Below are 10,492 nucleotides of genomic sequence, written 5' to 3'. Positions count from 1 at the left end.
ATTTCAACATGAAAATATGAATTTCATATTCCATTGTATGACACAGAAGCTAGGTGTTAGCATGACTGTGTATTTTTACTGCCCAGTGAGCATGTATCGTGTGTCTTGGCTGAAGCTGGATACTTACTACTCATAATTCAAAAACATGTGAATTGGTGTCCGTACATTTCTCACGGTGGATTCTGTGTATGAGTGTCCTGCAACGGACTGACATCTCATCCATTATGTCTGCCATCAGATGTTCTGTGTTTCCCAGTGCATTGGATAATTGTTTATGGGGGGGAAATGGACGGATGAAGCGATTATGCTGGCAACAAACATCAAAATAAAGAAGCTGACTGTAAAGAAACCCTTTCTGGTTTGTCTTTCGTAAGCAAATGGGTAATCATCTCCAAGTAGTCCATTAGTATAACCCATTTACAATAGTAATTATTTGTGACCCTTACTGCGTTCTTAAATCTATTGTGCAAAGCATACAACGTAACGCAGCGAACACGGAGGCAAGAAATCGTGGTCATTGTAACATATGGTGTAATACATGTGCGTCACAGATTGTTTAATCATATTAACAACAGGATGTTAAATGTTGATGGATTTTCACTGTTAAAGGAATTACAGGATGGTTTCGTATGACAAGTCTGCTACGTGATCTTCCTCATTTACACTTTTTAGAAAGAAGTCTTATCTTAAACAGTAGTTCTACTGTTGTTGGTACAATGTGAATAGTAACAAATTTATTCCTTCACAAATGGGGTTAAAATAATCTGGGTCTACCCTCATAGACCAGAATGTAAACACTTACATTTATATCAATGTGGAGTAAAGTAGAAAAAACTAGACACGAGGCCATGTTTTTCCACGCAGATCTCTCGGCGAGAGCCTGGTGACACTGTCCTACTGACAATTCCTAGTTCGGATGAAATGCAAGGTTTTAATGCAGGGCGTTTAAGATTAATAACAATTCCACCTACGTAACCAGAAAAAATGTCGACGTTCAGTTCGCTACTAGTGAATTAATAACGCTCTGCTTCATTGTCTGCGCTTCGATTGGTTGATGAGGACCAGGTTCACCACGCCCCCTTTAAAGCGCGTGACGCAATTGGTATTTATGGATACGCTCCCCGCGCTTTGCCACATGCTCCCACCTTTGTAGGTAGAGAAGGTTACCTGCTTCAACAGTGCTTGAACGGCAACCGGCCTACCGTCAAATTTGTACACTTTTCAGTCGACATTTTGACATCATTAAATAAATCAAACTCGTTTTTTTGCTACGTTCTTCAGAACCTGCCGTCAGTACTGTCCAGTTCAAACGTACGAAAGCAAATAACGGTAAGTACGACCGCTGCTTATCACTGAAATTATTTTTAAGGTGGAAGCTGGAGTCTTATTACGTTTATTATAAACATTTTAAGGTTCTTAAGTATTTAATGTGTATATTTAACGCCACTGTATATGCCTATACTATGCGGTGAACCCGGATTCCAGGTTTTCATGAGCCGTTGTTGGTGCCGCGGCTTTGGGCCGGTGACGACCTTCAGTAGCCTTGCAGTACGGAGGCAGCACAGCCATGTTGGCTAACGATGGCTAAAGCGCTGCCTAAATATTTCGGTGTTATCACCGGTTTTCTCCGTTGGTCGGTGAAGCTGAAAGTGAGAAGTGCTAATGTAGTGACTGCTGTGCTAATTATTAGGGCTACAACCTGCGGAATCCCTATTTTATTGTTACTATTGTTCTTTTGATTACGTTAAAACGTTTTATTTTCGTGTTCGCGTGAAATAAGATTTTTTTAAAATCTGATTGAAATAAGTACGTTGCTTCCACCACCCCCTACCCCCCATCTCCAGACTCCATGTTCCTTATCAAATGACGCACGTTTTCCAACGGAGATATAAAAAACTAGCCGAGAACCCGAAGCTAATTTCGCCTATCGAGATATATGTTTTAATCGTGCTTTTTGAATCTTGAAAGCGGTTGATGTCTGATGTCTTAACCCCGTCGTCCAGGCTTTTATGTAATGCGCTGTGATGTGTCTGATGTTTACAGTGTCCCCAATTAAATATGCTTTTGCTTATCTGCATTGCACGACGCACAAAAATATTACCAATTGTCATTGAACTACACTAACAACAATGAAAGCATATTCATGTGAAGTATCTGGAAGGCCATATGCTTAGGATTAGATCGTTTACCGGAGCCTTATTTATGAAGTAGTTTCCGAGATACGGTCGTATGTAATGGATACAGGGCAGACGTATTACTGCGGTGTTTACGTTTTAGCAGTTAACTGCTTCGCGTTTTATTTTACCGTGTGTGTTATTTTTCGGCAATTCGGCTCAAAGTACCGTGGTGGTTCGAGGGCTGTGCTGTTGACATTCGGCTGAACGGGATTCCTGTTTGCGGTAGCTGCCTGCACGACAGCCTTACTTCTCGCTTTTGTGTGCCCAGAGACGGTGGCGATGAGCATAGGCCATATGCATTTTAAAAACAAGGTAAATGCAGATTCAGATGCCCTTTATCTGACTGGGCGTGGGAAGAGATTCTGCATTCATAAGTAATTTGGGTTATATAACAGTGTAAAATGAATGTGAGTAATTTAAATTGTATGCCGTGGCGAGTGAGACTCGCTCTGAATGTTGGATTTTAAAGTGTAAATACAGCTTAATCATGCCTAGTGTCTCAGCTTCAAACTGTGTAGCCAGTACTAGGGTTACATAATTCTGGGAATTAAATTATTCATAGTTTGCTTTCTTTGCAGAATCCGACAGCTCTCAAAGTTCCACGTTCAATATTTCCAAAATTCCACAGCTTAACTTCTCCAGGAAACTTTCCCGGAAATTTTCTGCCACTTTTGTTTTATTTATGGTTTTCCCTTTGCGTTCACAGCAATGGCATCACAAGTGAGACACAACTTCCACCAGGACTGCGAAGCAGCCATTAACCGGCAGATCAACATGGAGCTCTATGCCTCCTATGTTTACCTGTCCATGGTGAGAAAGGGTGTCGAAATGGGGAAATTTGTATATAACAATTTTTAGTTGATCTTTAACAAATAAAGGGAGAAGTTCGGGTAATGGGGTTGCTTGATCTGTTGTACCACACTGCACCCATAATTACCATCGCAATGACTTTCGCTTCTCTCCACAAGGCATACTATTTTGACCGAGACGACCAGGCCCTGCACAACTTCGCCAAGTTCTTCCGCAAGCAGTCCCACGAGGAGCGGGAGCATGCCGAGAAACTGATGAAGCTGCAGAATCAGAGAGGGGGCCGTATCTTCCTGCAAGACATCAAGGTATGATCTTCAGGCCTGTTCATGGAGTCTGTAAAGGTGTGCGAGAACACTCCCAAAGGGAAGTTAGTCTGTCGACCCACAGCGCACACGTTCCTGTACTCCTGCTGTTTTGCCCTTTGAGAGAACATACAATGAGTCCTGTCAGGGCTTAACTGATAGTAGGAGGAGGAGGATCTGAGGAGAAAAGGTGGGGAGGTATTATCTTCCTCCAACACCAGGCAATGGCCAGGGGGACCGTGAACTCCCTGTGTAACCATGTGTGTGCGCGCGCCCATCTGCTGATAACAGCAATGAGCTGTCTGTGTGGCATTCTTTGTGACCGTAATATGGGTGTGTGTTGCAGAAACCAGACAGGGATGAGTGGGGGTAGCGGTGTGGAGGCTCTGGAGTGTGCTTTACAGCTGGAGAAGACTGTGAACCAGTCCCTGCTGGATATGCACAAGCTTTCAACAGAGCACAATGATCCTCATGTAAGTCTGCGGTCCACAACTCAAGGGTTTTTTATTTTTTTTATATAGTTGTCCCTATTCTTATTTTTCACATTTTCAATGTTTCCTCAGATGTGTGACTTCATTGAGACACACTACCTGGATGAGCAGGTGAAGTCAATCAAGGAATTGGGGGATTGGGTCACCAACCTGCGTCGCATGGGCGCCCCACAGAACGGCATGGCGGAGTACCTGTTCGACAAGCATACACTGGGAAAGGAGAGCAGTTAGATCTTCACGCTCGCTTCAGCATGTTTTACTTAATGGCTGCGTGTGCGTCCGTGCACAGCATCCTCAGCTTCACTCTGCATAGGTGCCAGCTTGCCCTCAGCTTCCCATGTAGTACCTTCCAAAGCTCTCATAAGCCATAGTTCTCTGCTTTGAATCCTATGTATTACTGGTTGCTCACTTGTCAAAAGAAACTCAAATAAATGAAACTCTTGTTTCTGAGCTTGTGTTTTGCTGTCATTTGAATTCATATGTAAACTTAAATGTTACTGTCTTGTTGACCACTAAGGGTAGTGTATTGTGTGTGGGCCTTCACCTTCCAGAAGATATGGATGTTCAGTGGTGTTCTGCTGTTGGGACTTGTTGGATCCTCTTTTATTTCGACTTAACTGATTCACACGTACACATTGCAGATGAGACACTCCCAGTTTGCTGAGTTTAGAACCTTACATTTTATCTTCAGCTTGTAATACATTGTGGGATATGACCAGGCAGTGGTATAAGAGCCTTGCATTTTGCAGAACTGTTCAAAACAAATCCCTATATCTGCCACTGCAGCGAACCACATCACCGGGCAGGTCTACAGCTTTTGTATGTATTGTCAAATTCTTGTGAGGGGAAGATTTCATCAAATCATTGGGCTAGGGATACACCTACTACTGCAACCTAATCAATTTTATTCTTGCTCCCTTCCACCAGTTGATCTTACTCTCTCCCCATTTCCAGCCAACATGTCTAGAAGGTCCTGGTGAACCAATGGCTTCCCTGAGTCCTTGGGTGATACTTGCTGATTGGCTGCTGGTTGAACACAAGCAGAAGGTGGCGATATAGGGTTTACGTTATTGGCAAGACTGTTACTGGTGTTGCTGCTGGCACAGTTAAAGTTTCCATGGTTGCAGATATTGCCATGGCTACCCGCAGTGGAGGAGGAACTGTTGATGTTTGTTGTATTGATGCTGCCAGAACTTATGTTGCAGTTTGGGACAGGGACACGAAATGGTGGTGTGAAAGAAAAGAACTGTTCTCCCTGGGTGGTAGGGGGACCAGGATGTGTGTCAGAGGAGGGAATAGGGTCCAGGGAGCAGTGAGGGGGTGGAGGTTGTTGTAGCTGAGTAGGCCTAATCTTGGGTAGAGGGAGAGGAAGGTGACATGGCTCAAGCACAGGGTCTGGGAAGGAAAAGGTGGGATCAGTGGAGGGTTCGCCTTGCTCACTCAGCCACGGGAAGGCAGATGATGGAGGTGGATGAATGCTTGGTGTGTCAGGAGGCAACAGCTGAGAACCCAATAAGTGGGGTGCAAGCGAGTTGGAGCTGTAGTCCCAGTCGGCCTGAGGCCTCCGAGGGGGTCGTGGACGGGGAACAGCTGGCGGCACACAATGGATGGGCGTTTGAGGACAGCTGTAGAAGCCGGGTCGCTCATGCAACAGCATGGAGGAGAACCTGTAGTCTAGGTTCTGCTCAAGGGGACGGTCAGGGCAAGCTTGGCCTGGGGTCAGGGGCCTCTCCGGGTGCAGATAGAGGGGAAAGCATCCCAGTGGGGCCCCAGGCCTGCGCCGCAGTAGAGACATTCTTGAGGTGGAGGAGCGAGAAAAGCTCTGAGGCTGAATCCCCAGTAGCCGCCCCAAGCCACCTAGCAGAGGTGTGGAGTGGTTGGCCGCCTCATGCTCTTTGATCTGCTGCAGGTTAGACTGAAACTCCGTTTCCTCTTTGGGTACACTGCAGGGGCCAGTATTTCTGTTAGTGTGCTTCTTACTCCATGTCTTATATTTGCTGCTGATATGTTCCAATGTATTTCGAAGTCTTTCAATATTCATGGTCGTAAAGCCCACCCACGATACCTTATATCCAGTGCAGACCCCATGAATGATGGCTTGCGGTGTTCTGCACTGGCAGTGGTGTAGGGGGCTTGAGGTTCTGACTCGTTCCAGTACTTATCCTTCTCCAAGACAGGCACACTGTCGTGCATTTCATCCACAGACAACAGGGACACCTAAGAAGTGGGAAGCGGAAGTAAATGTAACATTTAACAGAGCAGAGTATACAACTGGGAGGACTTTGTGCTTAGCTTAACTCTGTCCAGTTCTAGTTTATGAAAGTAAAGCAAAGCTGTTGAAGAAAGTTACGCATGTATCAGTCTTAAAAGAAGAAGGGTAAAAACAGCACAGACAACCTGTAGATTTCGATCAACCAGCCAGTTGGTCTCAAAATCATCATCATCCTCACCGAATGGATTAATTAGCTGTTCAGCCACCTGAGAAAGGAGTACAGGAGTCAAATCACCATCCTATTGTCTGCCACGGGCTATATGTGCGACAACAAGTGTAAAAACAGGTGCAAGAGAATGGGGAACCAAAATTTAGGAAAAGAGGGTCTGAAACCTGTTCTCACTATTTCCATTTCCTGCATTAGTGCAATTACTAAACTATCACAAATCAAAGATGTTACAGCATGGGATTCTGAGATGTTGTTAGACCTGATGTGTGAGGTAACAGTTACTGTGTCAAAAGTTCATTGTACTTATTTCTTATGAGCTAAAGAATAAAGCATTTAGAGTGCTTTGAATAGGGCTATCCACCATGACAGTGGTGGATAGCCCTATTCACTGTGGTGGATAGCCCTGTCCCTGTGCCAGATAAGTGGTTAGAAGATGAATAATATCGACCATTTTTGCTCACCTTCAGCCAGCCAGCATAAAAGAAAAACTGAAGCAGGGTGAAGACGGGCAGGTACAAGTCCAGGTCATGCCCAGGGTAGCCCTGTGTAGGGTCCAGGAACTGGCGGCCAATCAGGCAAGCCAGGAAGAAGCTATAGACGGCCACTGTCACCACCTGGCAATGTGACAGGTCTAGACGCAGTTATCCAACTAACGGAGACGCATCATTAACGCTAAGAGAGGGGAAGAGCTGTTCCCTCACAATCTGTTATTATACTGTAGCAAATGCATCATAAGCCAAATGACAACTGCTCTAAAAACACTATTTAGCTGTCTGAGAAAGACAGAGGTGAGACTTAGGCTTCTAGTCCTCAATGCAATGAGAGGGAGGAGAAGCAACACTGTCTACAGAGGTTCCAGGTTAAAGTCATAATAAAGGTTACAGAAGAGTGGGGCTCAAGTTTGGGCTTGACAGGGTGTGTTATCATTTCTATGCATATCTTCAGTAAAGAGGGCGGCTGTACCTGCGTGTAAACCAGGGGCAGACTGATCCAATCATAACTGTACAGCTTCATACACTGTGTACGTAAGGTGTTCAGCTCCTGAAAAATGGGCACAGATGGGACATATAGTCACATAAAAGATATGCAGTTACACACATTCACATACAGTGGCTCTCTGTCGTAGGGAAGCACACACGGGAACCCACACTAAGGATTGCACTTAACGCCACGTCGTTGTTGATGCGGCCTTCACTGCGGGACCTGAGGGCCAGGCTGACAAACCACATGCAAGGCACCCAGAATTTGCTGTGGGGCGAGGGCACGGCCTCCAGCTGCCTTAGTTCCCCAGCTGTCATCAGGCCTTTGTGGGAAGACATGAAAAGACCTGGAGCAGGTAATCATCCTCTCGACAGAACCAGTTTATTTATGCCGAGACACCATTAAACTATGTACAATGACAGCAAAACACCAGAATCAGCACTGCAATAATCACTGGCTCTGCATGATAATAATCATTGTGCTACATGGGTCATCGTTTATGGTCCAGGCAACCTTGAAATACTTGGCACTTTAGGAAAGACTTTTAGGATAAAGATTGCAGTGCCACTGCTGTCAGATTAACAACACTTATCTATGGTACTGCCCTGTACGATGTAACCTTTGAAACACTAACAAAACGAAGGACCTTTGTTTGGTACAATAAGCAACTATGAAGCAACTATGAAGTTTGCTATATGCTCCCCTTAGAGTTGCTGAAGTCACATGTTGTCGTCTTTTACCCAGAAAGCCCCTGCTTATCGGAATAGACCTTACAGCTACAGTTTGAAATGACGGACCCATTACCACAGCCCTGCTGAAAAGCCATGTTCAATACAGAGAGAGATTGTCTAACCTCCTCATCAGGTGACAGGACACATCAGCTAAACTGCTAAGTCCAACTAAGCAGTCTCCGAAGTGTGGGTGTCTTAAAGGACTAGATCGGATGGGTGTTATTCTTTGATGCTTGTGCCGTGTTCCAGTTTTTCAGAACCCAGTCCTCAGAGACCCTCAGACTGTCTGTGTTTTTGCAAAAACGTGTATTGTCTGGGTGGGAGCGAAAACGTGGACCAGCTGCGTTAGGACCCTGGTGAGCAGTGCAGCTGAATCCTATGTCCTACCTGCCTGCACCAGGTGCTCCATGGTGGGGAACCTCTTGTAGACAGCAGTGCTGACGGAACGGTAGATGAGCACGCCAGACAGGTTGGCGTAACGCATGAGGGTGCGCCGGACGAGCCGGGCTGCATCATCCGCCCCCCGCACATGCCCTCCCACCAGCGCCCCCAAGCGGTCGGGCCAGGGCACGCTCTCGAACTGTCCCCACCAGCGCGTGACCACCAGGGTGACGTAGAACCCTGCCCGCAAAAGGCACCCAAGCAAACAGCAAACAACGGCAAACATTTCGTTCTTCAGTGGGACACAACATACCCAGCAATCAGAAGCCCTGCAGTGACACAATGGGACGAGGCCATTAAGGTAACTGCAGTGGCTTGTTATGCCTCATGTTTACTGCCTGAAGTAGGGAAAAAAACTGGTATAATAATATCAGGCAGCTGGACATAGAGATGTAGATAAGGATCAGTGGCAAACTGAACAAAACTCAAAATTGAAGTGTCAAATGGGAAGTAGAAATATTCTTCTCATTTGTTACATGAGCGTTATAGGTGATTTTAATGAGGGTGCAACTGCACCACCTAGTGGTTACATCAGAATTGCATATATATTTTAGTAATTGAATCATACACATATTAAAACGTTATATCTGAAAATGTAGCTTGTGTTACTCATATCAATATGTAATAACAGCTTTTTGTAAATGAATTTGCTTCTTTTAAGAAAAACTATTTTATTTATATGGATGAATGACTGGTTAGATAATCTCACCTTGCACCCCCTGCGGGAAAAGCCTGGAGTTGCCAGTGATGAGCATTATTTGTATTTGATTTACCATAAGTGCCACTGAGTTCATATATAATTCAAGCATAAATTACAAATAGCAGAAGAGTGCTCACCCAGTACAAAGGATACAGGGATGAGTTCTGCATAGTGGTTGCAGTAGAGGGCGAGCTTCTCAAACATTCGCTTCTCCTCATCCCTCAGTAAGAACCTGGAATCACCGGCCCAGTTAGCTGTCATCCGTGATTTGTGCTGTGGTCTCAGGGGAGGCAGTGCAAAGCCTAACTGGAGCAGCGTTCAGCTGGACCCAAGTGTGGGGCCTGACCTTGCAAAACCGCCACTCAATCACTCAAGGGTCCCTTTCTGTGCCATTTTCTGTCCTAAGTCGACAGTGTGGATGGAAGAGCGATACGGGCCACAGATATTTTGGAATCTAGAGGTTTTAGGTGATAACGGCAAAGGCCTCTACTGGGGCAGCAGTACATTTCTCAGTCTCAGATTCAACTATATGATGTTTTTAAGCTCTGTGCTACGTTTGGTCTCTGGCTACATGAGCCAATGTCAGTGCGCTGTCACGGAATGACATCCCAACTGTGGCACACTTCACCTTACACCCTTCCTCACAAGACAGGCTTTCCAGATAAATGGTTCAAGATAGACGAATGCGTAACTGGTTTACAGAAAAAATTATATTAGATAAACTGTCATGCAACTTCTAAACAACAAAATAATGCACTACAATGCAATTCTGACGTTAAAATGTCCTGAATTGGAATTTGATGCCATATTAAGTTAAATAGCTGACTTCATCAAATAACTATGACCAACAGACAGATGGTTTAGATGCTACAGATGGCTCAGATCCCCAGGCTTCCAGAAAAAACTGCCAGTAGAGTATTGACTGAGGAAATACAATCTCTCAAAAAGTAGGAAACATCTATGGAATGTTCTGTGAGTTTGAACACACCGTATTGTAGCATCCTACACAAACCCCTATCTTTTCCCACCGCTCTCTTTTGCACCTAGATTGTTCCTGATTGGGGGTGGGTGAGGGCCTGTTCCTCACCTGTAAATGATGCTAAGAAAGGAGTACAGAGCGGTAAAGATGATCAGCTCCCGGTATAGAAGCTTGTAGATGCTGCCCCTCCATCGCAGTAGCAGGCGGGAGAAGCTTCCCAAGCCAGCATCTGCCACCCTGCGCGAGTAGGTCACCGTCATTGCTGCCCCCTAGTGGACAGTGATGGGTTGCGCCGCCACTTGAACACCTGACGGGGAGAGAAAACAGATGTAATTGTAATATATCGTTAGATCCTTGGTGACAAACACACTTGACTGTCGGATGTTCACGTATTTCATCTTTGTAGATTTACTGAAAATAAATTAAGGGTAAAATGCAA

At 45.2% G+C, this 10,492-nt stretch overlaps 2 protein-coding genes across 2 annotated transcripts; one reads left to right on the top strand and one right to left on the bottom strand.

Annotated features, from left to right (window-relative positions):
- Positions 1–1,113: 1,113 nt before the first annotated feature.
- On the top strand, positions 1,114–4,230 carry fth1b (ferritin, heavy polypeptide 1b). The gene is given in 6 exon segments (XM_049031140.1): positions 1,114–1,329; positions 2,884–2,987; positions 3,146–3,292; positions 3,636–3,656; positions 3,658–3,762; positions 3,853–4,230. Coding segments are annotated over 5 exon segments (534 nt in total). The 5' UTR covers positions 1,114–1,329; positions 2,884–2,885; the 3' UTR covers positions 4,012–4,230.
- Positions 4,051–10,313, bottom strand: best1 (bestrophin 1). Its single transcript, XM_049031139.1, has 9 exons — positions 10,162–10,313; positions 9,212–9,306; positions 8,321–8,554; positions 7,370–7,524; positions 7,185–7,262; positions 6,683–6,835; positions 6,178–6,258; positions 5,846–5,997; positions 4,051–5,723 (listed from the first exon to the last, which is right to left on the bottom strand). Exons 1-9 carry the CDS (start codon positions 10,311–10,313, stop codon positions 4,685–4,687), a joined length of 2,139 nt encoding a protein of 712 aa, XP_048887096.1. The 3' UTR covers positions 4,051–4,684.
- Positions 10,314–10,492: the final 179 nt, after the last annotated feature.

The sequence above is a fragment of the Brienomyrus brachyistius genome, chromosome 11 (assembly GCF_023856365.1).
Source record: "Brienomyrus brachyistius isolate T26 chromosome 11, BBRACH_0.4, whole genome shotgun sequence".
Taxonomy (NCBI): domain Eukaryota; kingdom Metazoa; phylum Chordata; class Actinopteri; order Osteoglossiformes; family Mormyridae; genus Brienomyrus; species Brienomyrus brachyistius.
Note: the sequence above shows the minus strand (reverse complement) of the source record. Positions and strands in the feature narration are given on the sequence as shown.